Source organism: Mirounga angustirostris, unplaced genomic scaffold (assembly GCF_029215605.1).
Source record: "Mirounga angustirostris isolate CCGP_5_RB_7025 unplaced genomic scaffold, mMirAng1.0.hap1 SCAF_9, whole genome shotgun sequence".
NCBI lineage: Eukaryota > Metazoa > Chordata > Mammalia > Carnivora > Phocidae > Mirounga > Mirounga angustirostris.
Window position 1 is genome coordinate 20,673,602 of NW_026991717.1, and position 18,199 is coordinate 20,691,800.

The following is an 18,199-nucleotide window of genomic DNA, read 5'->3' on the forward strand; positions in this document are numbered from 1 at the left end:
AACAGACTCAGTTTGGCTAAAATAACAAAAATTAATCATTTAGTGAGCACGTGCCATATGCTTGCCATTGCTCTATACACTTCAGTGCAGTGTGGGTAGATGGTCCTTTCCCCCATTTTAAAGAGATGCACTGAGGCTGAGAGGAGTTGAAGTACAGTACAGATGCACTGTAGCTTACAGGACTTGGTGGAGCTGGGAGAGAAACCTGGCTAGCAGCTCTCCTAGCAGGGTCCTTGTCACACTGCGAGTAAGTGAGAGACTGGGTTTGAATACAGTTTTTCTGCCTAACTCATGCTTGTAATAAAGAGGAACTACTATCCAACATACAGATTTTCCTCTTAATGATGTCTAGAGCTTTTCATGAAAATGTAAACTACTGCGGGTCTCCTTTAGCCAGTATCTTTAGCAAATGAGCTATTTTACATAAAATAAACGTAATTATTGAAAGTTTAGCCCCCTTTTTGGTGTGAAACCTATTTATTTTTGAGGCAAGGTTTCTAAATTTCACTAAGCAGAGCATACATAACAGCGTATAGACAGTCCCCAACTTCCAGTGATGTGACTTATGATTGTTCAACTTTACATGGGCGTGAAAGCAATACGCATTCAGTAGAAAGCGTACTTTTTGAATTTTGATTTTTTTCCCCCCATATATGATACAGTACCTCTCCTGGTGCTGGGCAGTGGCAGGGGCAGCTCCCAGTCAACCACACAATCAGGGTAGATGACTAGCACACTTAAAACCATTCTGTAGCCATACAACCATTCTGTTTTTCATTTTCAGTATAGTATTCAATGAATTACATGCGATACCACTTTATTATAAAATAGGCTTTGTGTTAGATGATTTTGCCCAACTGTAGGCTAAAGTATGTGTTCTGAACACACTTAAGGTAGGCTAGGCTAAGCTATGGTGTTTGGTAAATTAGGTATATTAAGTGCATTTTTGCCTTATCGATATTTTCACCTTCCTCTGGATGTATCGGGATGTAATCCCATTGTAAATTGAAGAAGATCTCTATTAATTTGCTTAACAACTTAATTTCTTCCCCACTGCTTCCTGTGCCCTCTAGAACTTTGGACTATATAGATTCATTTCCTTATATGAGAATCATTTATCAGTCGTGGATTAAAGTTCTTAAATTCTCTCAGTTATTACTTGTTGCTAAAATTGGTGTATGTACTTTGGGAAGTTCTCCACTGTCTTAGTTATATGTTCCCTTTTCTCTTTCTAATTAACTGCTTCTAACCTGCCATGAGGCTCTAGCCAAATCATTATCAAGCTTATTAGATTGTGTTAAAGGCCTCATGAGCCAGAAGAGGGCTGCTTTCTGAGTATAATGAATGAAGGCATGGGATTTGAAATGCCCATTTTGACTATTGGACTGCTCGGCTTGATCCTGAGTAATCATAGTAATGAAAGGTCAAGATAAAATATTTATATATTCATTTTCTTTGTAAAATTAACATCTAAAAAGTTGTTCCATTTGTCATTCATTGTCAGGATCCCAGAACCTCAAAAACCTCAGATGAAGCCGCCTGAAGATATTGTTCGGTCTAATCATTACGATCCTGAGGAGGATGAAGAGTATTATCGAAAACAACTGTCATACTTTGACCGAAGAAGTTTTGATAACAAGCCTTCTACACACATTCCTGCTGGCCATCTCTCAGAGCCTGCCAAGCCAGTTCATTCTCAGAATCAACCAAACTTTTCTAGTTATTCTTCGAAGTAAGTTATTTCACCAGGACTTACCTTTTAAAAATAGGAGACATAAAGGTTCAGTTGCATAAGGTAGAGTTAATCACATGAAATTCAGTATATTTGGAAGGAATGCAGTTAAGTCCATAATACATGATTTTTGTCACCTGCAGTCATTCAGCAGTGTGCATGGTTTCTAGCTCTAGTATGTATGTGTGTGTTTTGTTCTTAAACTCTGATACCAGATAACACAAAACTTTTGCCTTATGGGAGATACTAAAAGCAAAGTGTTTTCAGGTAAGGGAGTAAACTGTGAAGACCCTGAGTTTTAGGTGAATCATAAGTCTCCCCTCTGCACAACACACTTAATGCTGGTTCTTTTCCTTCTTTTCTGTTTTTGCTTTTTAAATATGAAAACAGCATGGCAGGGGGCAACATTATTTGAAGGAGGACAATAGAGTTTTGTGGGGGGTTTTTTGTTTTTTTGAAGGTGAGAAAGAGCTTATCTTTTTTTATTGTTGGAGCTTGAGGAGACTTTAAGGATTTCTGGTCCAGTTTTATTCATGAGGAAACCGAGGTCCAGTGAGGTGGCATGACGGGTAGAGCTTAAGACCTAGCGCCCAAGTTTCTTGACTCCTAGTTGTCTTTTCCCCATTCTGTGCTTCTCCCTTTTGTTGACTTATCTGTTGGGGATCTTGTTGATTTGTCTTTCTTTCTTGGGGTTTTTGTTGGTATACAGACCCACTGAGAGTGGGATATATAAACTCACATAGGCACAGGTGGGTTCATACTTCAGCAAAACAAACCCACAAGAGTGAGAAACAGATGTGGATTTGTTACAAGGAATTCGTTTACACCATTGTGGGACCTTGCCATAAGTTGTACGTTCACAGGACAGGAAGAGAAGAGGCAGAGCTGTTTGGGAATCTCTGAGTTCAGGGAAGGCCTAAGTTCTCTTTACAAGGGTCCATCCAGATCTCCATTTTGATTAAGTGAACTCAACTGATTAGAGGCATTACATCTGTAAATCCCTGTCACAGCAGCACCTACAGTAGTGTTTGAGCAAAAGATGGGGACTATAGTTCGGCCTACCCAAGCTGACACATCAAAAAGCCATCACAAATCATTCTTGTGTCGAAGTTCTAAAGCACCCAGGTATTTAGTGAATTAGATGCTTGGGATTATCTGGATTTAACTATTATTTGTTATTTACTATTGAGTGGAAATTTTTTTAGAATATTCTTTAAAACCTCTAATATTAAAAACCTAATTTTAATTACCACTCTATTCTTAGACATCATTTGAGGTAAAGTTTTCAAACCTTTTTTCCACTGTCATCCATTTAAATCTTTGTCTAGAGAAGAAAGCCGTTTGTGAGAACTACAAATGCAAACCAGAGTGCTGCAGTGGGCGTTGTTAAATGCAAACAGTGTCCAGTGTTGTGAACCTCCCCTAACGCAGCACTAGAGAGGTGCCCGGTACATCTGGAGAGAGTGTCCAGACTCAGACAGTGAGCTGTAGTGAGCTCATTTAACACATTCATTCTTCTTTTTTTTTTTTTTAAGATTTTGAGACAGCACGAGTATGGGGGAGGGGCAGAGGCAGAGGGTGAAGCCGACTCCCTGCTGAGCAAGGAGCCCAGCAGAGCAGTGCATCATCCCAAGGACCCTGAGATGATGACCCGAGCTGAAGGCAGACGTTCAACCGACTGGGCCATCCAGGCGCCCCACATTCTTGTTAGAAGCAGGTCCAAGGGTGTAGTGTAAAGAGAGAGATTTTATTTTATTAATTTATCTTATTTTTTAAATTTTATTTATGTACTTGGTAAACAGAATACAGCCTTAAAAGAATACATTTAGGTCTAAAAAGTAAAGTCTTTTCAGAGAATCAACTGACAAAGCATTTTTGGTTTTGCGTTAATTGGGTTTTTCTGCAGAGAAGATTTAGTGACATTATTTGTGATGTATAATTTTCCGACAGGGTCTAGAACGCTGCCTAGTGTTTGGTGGGTGGGGCCTCAGCGGCGCAGGGCACAGTGTACTGGGTGCATCAGCTGCCCCCCTTTCCATTAATGCAGTTCTGGGAAGAACGAGTCTTAGCTGGTCCGAGGTTCCTCAAGCATATATTGCCTTTGACAGAAATAGATAACATCTGTCTTTGTGAATAGGCCTAGAACTCTTGAGTGTTTGGTTTCACTGTTTCCTGTTGTGAGTGTTATGGGAGTCGCAGAGTGCGACTTGAGATGGACACCAGTATATGTTCCCTCCTTTTGTGGCATAAAGTGAAAACTCTTCATAGCTGTGCTGCATTTCCCCATGTGGATATCTGGTGCGTAGAGCATTGGGAAGGGGAATAAGGAATAAGATGGGATGACAGAGAGGAGGTGTTTCTGTGTCTCCCCCTTCTAGTGCTGTTGTACTCTTGTGCCCAATTAAGACAACTTTAACAACTGGAAAATAATTTAAAATATACGACCCTCTTTGTCCTGTATTTCAAAACCATTTGCGGTTTTTTTGTCACCAGTAGACTGCCTGCAGGCCTTTATTTTCTAAAGTAAAATATAGAAATAGCAAAGTTGTCTTCTTCCGGATAGTATGTGCTTACGTTCCATTTAAAAGCACACCTCAGAAATGATGGGAATTAGAGAGGGGAGAAGTCTGCTAGCATAAGACAGACATCCCAGAAAGCAAGTGGGTATCACCTGTCGTACAGTTCTGGAGAGCCCAGTCGGAACTGGGGAGGTTTGGAAATAGTGGCTTAGCTGTTCGTCTTCACAGCCTGTGAGGAGTTTCCAGGATTCCACCACAGGGCTGGAAGAGCAGTCTCCCTCTGGGTCTGTGTACCTGTCCCCGCCCAGAGACTCAGTGAACTTCTTCAGGGATTTTGCTGGCACTAGAATCTCTCCCTCTCAAGAGTCTACTTACTATGAGACTTCCAGGTCTCAAAACAAATGTTAGCAGTTTTCAACTTTTTAAGAACTAAGGAAGATTGATATTAGGTGATTTCTGTGTGCGTGTGTGTGACACAGTTCAGTGAGAGAAGCTGTGAGATTCAAGCATGGCAGCTTTACAAATAGGCTCCACCCATCCCAGGACTTAGCTCTAGGACTGGTGATGCATAAGGTCTTGCTAGGAAGGAGCACAGATTCATCAGTCATGTTTCAAAGGCAGTCCTATTTCCACTCGCCCGCTCCTCATTACCCTGCTGGGGACCCGCACAGCTGGTGGGTTGGAGTGCTTCTTCCTGTTTTTGCTTAGAGGATTTCTTTTGCCCGGCCCTCTTTTAATAGAGCATCTCAGTCTTATTCAGAGCCTGCTGATTATTCCTGGTATCCCTCCTTTATTTAGTTCATTTCTTTACTCACCACTGGCAAGTGAAGCCAGAGGGCAGAGGTGGAAGAGGAAGAAAGCTCAAGCACCTTGCTACTCACTAGCTGCACAGTTAAAATATGTGGAGGGCGGGCAGGCAGAACCTAACTACGTTACTATATTTTAATTGACGGGTGATTTTCCTAGCTTAAATGAAAGTTAGTGATATATTTTTTTTATAAATCAGATTCTCCTGAAATGGTGGATGTGTATTTTTTTGGTTGCTATTTTAAAATGACATTTGAATTCCATTTGCTGCAAATGTACTTAGTTAGATTGACCATTTCCTTTCGTTTTTCTATTGCGCTTGCTTTGCCGTCACCTAGATTTCTTGGCTCTTACGCTAGCTATGACTACTTGAAAAGGAGCGTCAAGTGGTAAGACTGGCATTAATGTGAGGCTGTTACATAAGGTGTCCCTCACTGCGTCACTGGCATTATGTGCACTTTCAGATTGTAAAGTCTTCAAATGCTCTGCGTAAGAGCCTGAAAGCAACGTAACAGCATCATTTCAAAGCTAATCACAAGACTAGACTTCGTCAGTGAAATTTTCTGTGAAAGTACGTTCCAAATGTCTGTTTTGTTTGTGCACATAAAGCCAGTGCAGCTTTGGCTCTCTGCAAAGGTTTAGATGGCAGTGTTGTAATTATGGGTCTATTTTAAAGATTTCTTTTGTTTGAATTTTATGTGTTACATGTTAACAATTGGCGATCTGAAAAAACAAGCATATGTGGCACAATTTGACTTAAATGAGTCTTGTAAAATCAAGCAATGTCTGCTACTCCAGCAGTTGTTAAAAAAATGGATCCAGTAAATTAAGGGCAATTGCCAAGTGAGAGATGTCCAGAGTTTTTAGTGTCGCTGGAACACAACCACACCAATTTCATTTACATATTATGGCTGCTTTGGGGCAGAGTTTGAATAGTTGTGCAAAAACCTGTATGGCCCCAGAAGCCAACAACATTTATTGTCCAGCCCTTTACAATAAAAAAATTTGCCAATCTCTGGGCTATAAAACCATTTTTTGTGGTGCTTTGAGCGTGACAGAAGTCAAGGCTTTTTTGTACCTTAGATACCAAATCAGAAATGAATCTAAGGAAGATTTGGGCCAGTAAATATTTTTCAAAATATTTGGAAGACTTTCTCAAACCTCTCAACCATTACTGTTTTTTTTTTTTTTTTAAGCAAAACAGTTAATATTACAAGTATACCCAAAATTTCATCTGCCTTTTGGTTGCCATCTTCTGGATGTTTTACTAATATTCTTCGAGTATCTGTGCTGTCTTACATTTCTTGTGCTGATAAATGGTCGAATTTGTTTGTATATTTGGGTAGAGTTAACCATTTATACTCCTAAGAATAAATTGTGAAATTTCTAGTTTTTTGTTTTTTAAACTCAGGGATACTTAGAGGAATGAGAACTTGTTTTGTAAATGTAAATCCATTTTCATATGATGGCCTTGTCTTCGTTTTTTCACAGGGGAAAGTCTCCTGAAGCTGATGGCATGGATAGATCATTTGGTGAGAAGCGCTATGAGCCGGTCCAGGCCACTCCCCCTCCTCCCCCATTGCCCTCCCAGTACACCCAGCCTGCTCAGCCCAGTACCAGCTCCTCTCTCGCCCTCCACACGCATGCCAAGGGGGCACATGGTGAAGGTAGGAAGTTTGAAAATTGTCATTACTGCTGTAATAGAGTAATACTTACAAAATTGAATTCTTGCAGTTTGTAAGCAAGAGGGTTTTTCATTAAAATATATATACTTGAAACCTTTAGCCTGGGAACAACGAAAACTAAGGGTTTTCCTAAGTAAAGTACATCTTCTGTTTTTATGACTATGACCATTGTATCAGATAAGCCTTTTAGCTAAATAGATTTTAATCTCCTTTACTAGCACAGCTCAAGTTCTGGAAATTAGCCAATATTTGGTGGTTTGTAAAAATCAGTTATGTTCCTTCTTCACACGTGGATATAGGAGAGCTGTAAAGTTCCATAGAACATGTGTCCCTCAGCGGCTTGCAGTTAGGTACTGTGGCAAAATCCCAGCAAGGGGACCAGCAGCTCCCGTTGATTCATCTTAACAGCTGTACCCCTGTGGTTTTGCCCGCACTCTCTCCTTCACAGGTCTCTGCGCAATAACTCTTACCCCGTACCCCCTTACCCACGCCGTCTGTCTCCCTGGGACACTGGTGCGGCTCCTCTCGCTCATTCCTGCTTGCTTCATCTTTCCCTTTCCCTCTGCCCTCAGATGTGTACAGCTCACTAGTCCGTTGTTCAGAGCACCTTGCTTTGTTCCTGCTGCCCCCTCAAACTGTCTGTGTGTGTCTCTTTGCCTTCCATCATACTCCCCAGAAGGGGGATTGCTGCCTTCACCTCCAAATGCCCCTTGTCTTACTTGGCCCTTTCAAAAAAAAGGGTTGTCTGTTTTACCCTAAGAATATACCACAATTTATCCATTCTCCTGTTGCCTTTTTGCTACTACAGACATTTCTCAGCTATTTTTGTAGGAATCAAATTCTGGGCCAAGTCTTCAACCAGATGAGCTGTAGAGTCGTAGTGGTATATTGACATTACCCCATGTTAGGATTTTCTTTCCACACTCTCACGTCTGCTGATAAAGTTTTAATTCTTTCCAATTCTTAAACGTCTTTTATTTCTTTTTCTTGCCTTTTTATGCTGGCAAGGACCTCAAATAAAATGTTGAGTAGAAGTGATGAGAGCAGACATCTTTGCTTCCCCATCTTAGGGAGAAAGGATTTAATATTTCACCCTTACCATGTTAGCTATTGTTTTTTTTTTTTGTGGCTTCTCATAGCTACCCTTTATTATGTTTTGAATATTCCCTTCTATTCCTTTCTAATTTGCTGAAAGCATCTGGTCACATGCATTAAGATGATCATAACCTTTTTCTTCTTTGTTCTATTAATGCAGTAAAATATGTTGCTGGGTTCACAAGGAATTTGGGGTTATTATTATTATTTATTATTATTTTTTTAAGATTTTATTCATTTATTTAATTGACAGAGAGAGACAGTGAGAGAGGGAACACAAGCAGGGTGAGGGGCAGAGGGAGAAGCAGGCCTCCTACGGGCAGGGAGCCCGATGCAGGGCTCGATCCCAGGACCCTGAGATCATGACCTGAGCGGAAGGCAGACACTTAACCAACTGAGCCACCCAGGCGCCCCTATTATTATTTTTTTTAATAATGTCCTTGTCTGGTTTTGCTGTCATTGTTGTGCTAGTTTCATAAAAGAGTGCCGAGGACATGTTTCCTCTTTTCTCTTTTTTTCTGAAAGACTTTGTGTAGCGTTGAAGTTATTTTTCTCCTGAACGAGTTGCTTGAGTTCAGTCGATACTACTTTATACCGCCACCAGCCATACCTGGGAATTCCTCTTCTACATCTTTGCCAACTCTTGGTGTTACCAAACTGAAGTGTTGCCGATCTAATGGGTGTGAGATGGTATTTGGGGTTTGTTTGGGGTTTGCATTTTCCTAGTAGTGAGGTTGAGTGTCTTGTACGGTAACCGAGCATTCTGGCCTTCACTTCCGTTGTTGCCTCTGCAGGGCTTTGCCCATCTTCTCTTTGGTAGACTCTTCTTGTGGGTGTATAGGAGTTCTTTAAAGGTCTTAGATCCTAATTCCATATAATTATACAGGTTGTAAATAGCTTCTCCCATTCTGTGGCTTTCCTTTTGACTTTAGATGAGTTTTATAGTGATTTTTTTTTTTTTTTTTTTTACATAGCTGTATTGGCATTCTGTTTCTAATTTGTTATGGATGTTGGAGAGGGGATACTCAGACACCAGTCTCTAGAGGCCTGGACTCTTAGAAGCATGACCCTGACTCCAAGACAGCAGGATACACTAAAGCACCACATGTGTCCATCCCCCTCCTGGTCCCTCAGTGTCACAAGACAGCCACCAGGGCTCTAACCCTGACCTGGGCCATGATTCCAGCACTGGGACAAGTTAAGATGGGAGAGACACCAGAGGGGCTGTTAAAGTTTTTTGTGGAAGTTTTAAAATGTTTATTTGTGTTTATTTTTTCAGGTAGTTCGGTGTCGCTGGATTTTCAGAATTCTTTAGTGTCCAAACCAGACCCACCTCCATCTCAGAATAAGCCAGCAACTTTCAGACCACCAAACCGAGAAGACACTGTTCAATCTACTTTCTATCCCCAGAAAAGTTTCCCAGATAAAGCTCCAGTTAATGGAGCTGAACAGACTCAGAAAACAGTCACTCCAGCATATAATCGATTCACACCAAAACCATACACGAGTTCTGCCCGGCCATTTGAGCGCAAGTTCGAAAGTCCTAAATTCAACCACAATCTGCTGCCAAGTGAAACGGCACAGAAACCTGACTTGTCTTCAAAAGCCCCAGCTTCTCCCCAAACCCTTGCGAAAGCACACAGTGCAGCACAGCCTCTTGAGTTTGACAGTGGGGTTGAAACTTTCTCCCTCCATGCAGATAAACCTAAATATCAAATGAACAATATCAGCACAGTGCCTAAAGCTATTCCTGTGAGGTAAGAGTTTTGCCTTTTTCTTGGTCTTGTGGTTTGTCTGATGTGAGTGTGGCATAGTTTCTGTGAGTAGGGACTTAAAATGAACATTTTAACTTCAACTTTAAACCTAACAGTGTTGTCCAAAGTGTTGTTGCGATGAATGCTGTTACATGAAAGGTCCTACAAGAGGTACAAGATAATGTTAATAAAGTAATAAAGTTAACGACCACGTATGGTCTGTAGGCATTGTCATTATCCGCGTTTTACTAAGAACTGCGGTTGAGTGACATTGTGGTTTGCGCGGAGTCACACAGCTAGGGTGAGGGGGCCTACATTCAGCAGCCCCTGGTCGTCTGACCTCAGAGCCCATACTCTTCACCAACCATAGCTTTCCATAACCTCTAACCTTGGGCTGGTGAGGTATGCTTGGAGAATATCTCAAAAACATAAGCATCTGTGTTCTTGTCCGCTCTTTGTTCAACAGTAATGTTAGAAATAAAAATGTAACAACCTCAAAATGGTTGTTAAAAAATCCGCTCTTTTTATAGTTTTAATGAGTAAGATGTCTGAGCAAACGAGAGAAAGCGAGCCTACCTGGATCCATATTCCATCTACTCCTTTCCCTCTTGTCCTTACGTGGTGACTGACCAGACCCATTCTGGCCACACGTAAGCTCAGCTCAGCCTCAGCCTCCCAAACCCACTTACATTGTCAAGCCACCACCTGCTGAAACCGAAGCACCAGCAGGCAGAACCCAGGGCCAGGAGGACCACCTGCGGTCTGCTTCCCAAGAGCAAGAATGCTCCCGGAAATGTGCTGCCCTCCCCTCTTTGTGAACCTTTCCCGGAGTGGGGGATGGGAAGCCTGTTCCTCCTCACACACAGCAGCACTGTCCCTGGTGCTCTGGTCGTGCGGGAACGAAGCTGCAGCCTCCCTTCATACACTTAACTGTGTCATTCCATCTTTCTGCTCACCCTTAGGTTGTGACTCAGAGTTTTACTTCAAGAAATCTTGATAGCCTGCATTTTTGAAGCAGTCACTGAAACCACATCCCCTCGGCCTTGGGCATTCTTTGTGTACTAAGTGAATATACTGTGCTTTTTTCATGGGTGCTTGAGGTGTACCCACACCAAAATACTGCTTCACGGCACTGTGGAAGCCTCTGACAGCAAGGACTGATACTCAGGGAGTGCTGCTCAGAATCCTAGGGAGGTGGAGAACCTAACTGGCACTTACCAGGTCTCATGTGCCATCACTTGTAACATGCATCGTTGTCTTCGTATCACTAAGAAGAAGAAAAAGTGCTGCCAGTTAAACCCTGAGTGCCAATTTTAAAACATGAATTTCATGGTGGTTAAAATGTGTTTCTTAAAACCAGTGAACTGTAGCAGTTGGGTGAGCAAGGTGATCAGACTTTGTGCATTCTGGTTGCAAAAATTAGTAATGAAAGGAAATCGATTAGTTGTCTTCAAAAGTGAAATTGATTTCTCCAGGAAGAATATGACTTATCCCTGTGAGTAAAATGTGTCACTGAACACTTACCTTCTTGATCGTATGGAGAAATCAAATGACACCACCTGTTGAAATCATAGTGGAAACTCCTTTGTATTGTTGGGGGTTTACTCATTAGTTGTTTCTGAACTCTCAGCCCTTCAGCTGGGGAAGAAGATGAAGATGAGGATGGTCATACTGTGGTGGCCACAGCCCGAGGCGTGTTTAACAGCAATGGCGGGGTGTTAAGTTCCATCGAAACCGGCGTTAGTATAATTATCCCACAAGGAGCCATTCCTGAGGGAATTGAACAGGAAATCTATTTCAAGGTCTGCCGAGACAACAGCATCCTCCCGCCTTTAGATAAGGAGAAAGGTAAGTGTGTTTATTTTTCTGTGTAGTTTTAATAACCAGAGTTGCCCTCTGTGCTCTTCAAAGCTTGTAGTGCTCAGTTGAGAGGATAACCTGGACCCCTTTTCTACTTTGCCAACCCCAGCATGTTCCTCCCATCAGGGAAGGCCCCTCAAATGAGCACTGTGGAGGGGGGTGCCCCTGGAATGGCGTCATGGCTGTGTAGGGGGTGGGTGATAGAGGTAAGCACGCTAGACTTCCCACACAGTGGGCTTTACTTTCAGTGTGAAAGTGACAGTGATGACAGGTGACCAGGCCTTTGGGCATTCCTCCACCTGTCTGCTGGGTGGTCTTAGCTGACCTCACCAAATCTGCCTTGGAGCCATTCACCCCTTGCACCTCTGGAGATGGGTCTAGGTAACACCCACTCAGAAAGGCTTTGCTCCATGCCTGTCACCTCATTGTAGAATAGAAGCGTCTTGGGGCAGGTGCTCATCACCCTTCCCTGGCACTGGTAAGGGCTCAACAGAGTAACATATCCCTATCAGGTATTACCGTGTGTGTTTCTGAACTTCTTAAGGAATCTAGGAAAGCTGTTATTTTTCATCATCTTTTTTAAGATTTTATTTATTTGACAGTACACACAAGCCGGGGGAGGGGTGAGCGACAGGCAGAGGGAGAAGCAGGCTCCCTGCGGAGTAGGGAGCCCGACGCGGGGCTTGATCCCGGGACCGCGGGATCATGACCTGAGCCAAAGGCAGACGCTTAACCGACTGAGCCACCCGGGTGCCCTATAAGTAACTTTATAAAACGTGGATTTGGTGAATATATCTTACAAAAACCCCATGATCTAATGCAGTTGCCACCAGCTACCTGTGGCTGGCTACGTTTGCGTTTGTTTGTTTGTTTTTGTTTTTATTTTTACATCCTTGGTTAAAAATTTGATTGAAAACAAAGGATACAAAATAAAATAGTATTCCACCAAAATTTAAAAAGAAGTGATAGACATAAGCAGTTTTGAAATGCAGTCCTACTGGGCTAACATTATCCTTTGTTGTGACAATAAGGAAATTACAGATTATTTTAAAAATCCTAAAAATGACTATAACATTACTAAGATGGGGCAAAGTATCTGTTAAATGCATATTCTCAGAATTGCATTCCCAGATTAATTTTTCTGCAAGAAGTTTTCATGTAATGTTTTTTTTTTCCAGTTTTTCACTTTTTTTTTTAAAGATTTTATTTAAATTCAAGTTAGTTAACATATAGTGTGGTATTAGTTTCAGGAGTAGAATTTACTGACTCATCACTTACATATAACACCCAGTGCTCATTGCAACCCTAGGGCCCCCCTTAACGCCCATCACCCATCTAGCCTACCTCCCCTCCGTCTCAACCCTCAGTTTGTTCTATAATTAGAATCTCTTACTGTTTGCCTCCCTCTCTGTTTTTATCTTATTTTTCCTTCCCTTCCCCTGTGTTCATCTGTTTCTTAAATTACCTGTGGCTATTTTGAGTTGAAATGTGTGGAAGTGTAAAAATACACACTGAATACAGAGATTTACTGTCTTGATTACATGTTGAAATAATAATGTTTTGGACATTCTGGGTTACATAAATACCAAAGTTTATTCACCTGTTTTTTATTTCAAAGTGGCTACTAGAAAATTCTAAATTACACCTGTGTCTTCTCTTTTTCTTGGTCACTGCGGCTGTAGAGAATTAACTGCATTTGGTTTTAAAGCACATCACTAGGAGGGGGCATGAGGAGAACTGTGGTCTAGAAGGAAGGTGGCCCTCTAACCTCTCACCCCTACCCCCTCCCTGACTGTAGGTGAGACACTGCTGAGCCCCTTAGTGATGTGTGGGCCCCATGGCCTCAAGTTCCTGAAGCCCGTGGAGCTGCGCTTACCACACTGTGCGTCCATGACTCCTGACGGTTGGTCTTTTGCTCTAAAATCATCCGACTCCTCGTCGGGTATGCGGTCTTCACTCTGTCCTTTGGGGGCTTTGGGGACTGTCATTGATTAATCCCTGGGCTGTTGGAGCTACCCATGCTGTTTGTGAGCACATCTCTACCTCTGTTCCTGTGGCCTTGTGTAGGCGTCACCACTGTTCTAAAATTTCCTTGTGGTGCATGCGTAAATGAATGTGGAAAGGTACAGAAGTTTCTGCCTTTTAAACATTGATGATTTGACCAAAGGTTGACTGTTTTTGATGTTCAAGAAAATTATTTGTTCTGTCAAAATTATTAAGATGCAGTGGGAGAACTATTACTGCTCTACATATACAGGCATTTTCATCTTATTAAAATGATTTGATTCCTTTATACAGTAATTTCTACTTTTCGTTACCATTCTTTAATTTCTCAACCTACAAAGTGTATACACCAGAAACTTGAAAGACAAAAAGTACCTTCCACTGTGATCAATACTTGGCCATGGTTTCTCAGTGTAAAATTCTAAATATCTTCTATTATACACACTACTTTTAAATGGCTTTTTGCTCTTAAGATCATAGCTTCAAAGCTTCCATTGCATTTTCACATTTCTCACTTCCTTGGGTGACTACATCAGTTACCAGTTGAAACATTCTGTATTTTTGGTATAGATCACGTTAATTGAACCTCATATAGAAAAATAAGAATTTAAAGTTTTGTTTCTGAATTTTTAATAAACCAGGTGAGCATTATACAGTTTTAATATGAAATAGAGCTTTAGGGTATAAAGATTACAGGAACATACTCTATTACTACCCAAGATTAAAAATTATATATAAATATGTATTTCCTAATATCTACAAGTATACCATTTTCTGGAGAAAGCTAATAAATTAATTCTAACACACTAGATAGTGGAGCTATTTCCTCAGGGACTCCACTAGTGGAGAAGCATTTTATTAGCGTAGTTTGAATTAATATTAATGAAGCTGCATTTTAAACATATATTCTGAAAGTCAGGCTGTGGCATGAGCTCTGATTGTTTTCTAAACCAAATTAGGATGAGAAACTTTAAAATAACTGTTGTAGTTACTTGTTTTATAGTGATTTTTTCCCCAGATACTATATGAAGCATAAATGATTTCTCTATTTGTCATTCCATATTTTATGCCACAGAACATGAGTTATTTTGTTAGATTGAAACAACTTTTTCCTTTGTTAAGTTTGAGTACATTCACCTAGAGCAGAAATGTATTTCTGTATAATTCTGTAATGCTTTAGAATGCTTTGTTACTATAAATTTCTGTTCAGAAAGTCAAAGGTAGATTTTGATGACAACTGACTTAATCCTAACAAAAGTTAGTATATTGGAAAGAAACTTGAGCCTAAAGTTAAGATTTTTAATTTACTTCTTAACAAGCTGTTATTTGCAGTACAGCATAAGCCCATATATATTTGTGAAGTGATGTAGCTTCTGCTTAATCACTCTGTTTTAAAACTGCTGAGCCCATCGTAACTCAGAGACCATTTAGATGATGTACAGCTCACCGTAGGCAGGGTCTCTCAACCTTAGCACTGTTGACATTATGGCCAGATGATAATGCTTTGTTGTTGGAACTGTCCTGTGTGTTGTGGGATGTTTAGCAGCATCCCTGGCCTCTACTCACTAGATATGAGTTGTGACAGGCAAAAACATCCCCAGACATTGTCCCACGGGGGTACAGAAGGAAGGCAAAAGTCAGCAGCTTTGACCATCACTTATCTTGGATGCCATAGAGACAGTCGTCCCAGCCTTCTTCACACTTGGTGTCCACTACCTGGGGCTTCTTAGCTCTAGCTGCAGATCTCAAATCACCAAGAGCTTGTTAAATTCAGATACCCAAGCCCCGATTCAGTCGGTGAGTTTTCAGAACTACATGAGTGAGCAGTCGGTGAGTTTTCAGAACTACATGAGTGATTTTATTGTACAGCTAAGATCAGGTCTGAGAAGCTCTTGGTCCAGACTTAAACTGTTTTGTTTTTTTTTGTTTTTTTTTTTTTGTAAAGGGGAAGGAAGAGTCTTTAGGAACCAGATTCTGCAGAACTTTCAGGCATTCATATGTTGGTGTGTAATTGAGTATGAGAAATATGTTCTCCTGCTCCGTTCAAATGGGTGACCATATCATTTTTGTCCCAACACTCAAAAGTGCTGTTAATAATTATGTGGACCCGGGCACTGGAACTACCTCAGGCATATATGGTTGGTCGCCCCAGCTTCTATTTATTGTTTGAAAAGGCATGAACTTGAAAACACAATAAAAGAGAAATCTGAAACAGCTTTGAATCCTTAGATTCCAGTGGGTCCTCACTAAAATACAGCACCTAGAGTTTTGATACAAGTGCATATGCTGAAGAAATAGGAGAGAATTGTATCTGAGTATATGTCCTCGTGTTACCCCGTGATTGCAAAGCATCACGACTAGGGGTTTCACCAACTGCAAATGACAGGCACTCCTTTTTCTCTCCTAGGTGATCCTAAAACCTGGCAAAACAAGTGTCTTCCTGGAGATCCAAATTACCTTGTGGGAGCAAACTGTGTTTCTGTCCTGATTGACCACTTTTAATTCTTAAAATATAGGAACTTGATTGCATAATGTGAAACTGGGTTAAACTTACTAAATCTAAATGGAAGCACTCTATCAAGTATTACACTTTTCTTAGAATTGATACTGCAGTTTGTTAGTATTAAGCATTTTGTTTGAACAGATGAAGATTAGTGAGCATGCCCCTGCACCGTGGTCCAAAAACATGCTGCAGACTGCGTGTTTTGTGATGGAAAAACTAGCGGCATTGGCTGGAGGGTCAGAGATGGTTTGCTTTGTAATGATTTTTGTACTTTTTTATGGTCACTGCTTACTTCACATATTGATTTCCGTTAAAATACCAGCCAGTAAGTGGGGTGCATTTGAGTTCTATTCTTTCCAAAGTACACTGTTTGAAACTTTATTATGGCCCTGGCCTGGCATACACATTTTATTTTATTATGCATGAGGTAATATGCACACATTTAAAAAATGTACCTGGGCCATATAAACCAATGTAGTGGATTTAACAGAAATGTACAGCAAGGGGAATTTATAGCTTTTTGGGGGGTGGGGGGGGTAGGGAGTCAAGTGAAGACAATTACTTACTGTATATGAAAACACATTTTTTTAGGGAAGGACACCAAAGCATGTGAGACTGGTTCTGTGGCCTCTTTGGATCTATAAATTGACCATATCACCACAGACATACTAACCAGCAGGAATGCCTTACCCTCATGTTTTTAATTCTTAGATCATTCTCTCCGTGTTACTAAGTTTTTATGGCTTTTGTGTGCATCTAGATACCGTATCATGAAAAAGATTGAGTAAATTGTGGATTTGGTGGTTTCAGAAATGTATAATCACCCAGAAGAAAATAATGGTGTGATTTGGGGACTTTTTTTTTCCCTCCTCCGAGGGGCAGTGGTGGTTTTCTGTTCTTCTGGCTATGCATTTGAAAATTTTGACGTTTTAAGGATGCTTGTACATAATGCGTGCATACCACTTCTGTTCTTGGTTTGTAAATTAACTTTTATAAACTTTACCTTTTTTATACATAAACAAAACCGAGTTTCTTAAGGCTACCTTTGTATTTCTCTCCTGTACCTCTTGAGCCTTGAACTTTGACCTCTGCAGCAATAAAGCAGCATTTCTATGACACATACAAGGTCATTTTTTTTAAGAAAAAGAATGCACAGAGTTGTTACATTTTTAAGTGCTGCATTTAAAAGATACAGTTACTCAGAATTCTCTAGTTTGATTAAATTCTTGCAAAGTACCCTGACTGTAATTTGTGATACCATGCTGTGCCCGAAAGTGTATTTTTTTACTAATAGACAATTTATTATGGCACATCAGCACGATTTCTGTTTAGATAATATACCACTACATTCTGTTAATCAATCATTAGGTGTGACTGAATTTCTTTTGCAGTTATTAAAAAATCTCAAATTTCTAAATCTGCAGAATAAAACTTTTTAAAATAAAGTGCTGGTTTGGTCTGTTTGCCCACTATTTGCAGTTTTGTGCAGCTTTATAATCCTGTTTAAAAGCCCGCACACTGACGCTCTTCACCTAGTCACCTGTCGCCTCGGGCCGGTGGGGCGGCCGCAGAGTGATCGCTGAGCAGCGCCGGTCACGGAAACCTTGAGAGACCAGGCAAGAGGGGGAGGCCGGCTGTAGAATTCTCGGTGGTGGTCCCACAGCGTCTGTAAATACACATATATCTAGGTGTACATTTGTGTTCCTTAGGACCGATTTGTATATAGTTTTGTATCCTGTTTTTTTCCAAAACAACATGGGCATTTTCTTGTGTTACTACATTTGGGGGTAGAAAATGATTTTTAATGGCTATACATATTCCATCGTGATTGCCATATTTATTTAACCACCACCATAGTGACATTTAGGTTGTTGCTAGAAAGCTAGCATCTATGTAGATTTAGTCTATTTGCTTCATCTATTTTGCCATGGTTAAAATGTGTGTACAGTAAAAGTATCCATCTTATATATAAGTGTATATCTATCATATATATAGTGTATAGTTCTCCAGATTTTGACATATAGTTTTATAACCATTACTATTACTACATCAGTTTCATCATCCCCCAGAAGTCCATTATACCCCTCCCCCATTCCTCCAGCCCTGAGCAGACAGTGATCTCTTTTCTATCCCTGTAGTTTCTTCTTCTTGAGGATCCCCTGTGAGTGGGATCCCGCAGTACGCAGCCTTGAGTGTGCCACCTTTCACTCAGCAGAAAGCATTCGAGATTCATTTACAAG

At 40.8% G+C, this 18,199-nt stretch overlaps 1 protein-coding gene across 6 annotated transcripts in view; it reads left to right on the top strand.

Annotated features, from left to right (window-relative positions):
• Positions 1-17,404, top strand: part of TJP1 (tight junction protein 1) — a 106,206-nt gene extending 88,802 nt beyond the window's left edge. For 2 of the 6 annotated variants that reach the window (XM_045899537.2, XM_045899541.2), the window contains 6 exons: positions 1,505-1,732; positions 6,550-6,725; positions 9,118-9,595; positions 11,223-11,440; positions 13,251-13,394; positions 15,864-17,404. In XM_045899537.2, the coding sequence (XP_045755493.1) occupies positions 1,505-1,732; positions 6,550-6,725; positions 9,118-9,595; positions 11,223-11,440; positions 13,251-13,394; positions 15,864-15,958 (1,339 nt within the window). In that variant the 3' untranslated portion in view covers positions 15,959-17,404. The remainder of the gene's footprint in view (positions 1-1,504; positions 1,733-6,549; positions 6,726-9,117; positions 9,596-11,222; positions 11,441-13,250; positions 13,395-15,863) is intronic. The other 4 variants (XM_045899539.2, XM_045899542.2, XM_045899538.2 and 1 more) reach the window with 3 other exon arrangements.
• Positions 17,405-18,199: the final 795 nt, after the last annotated feature.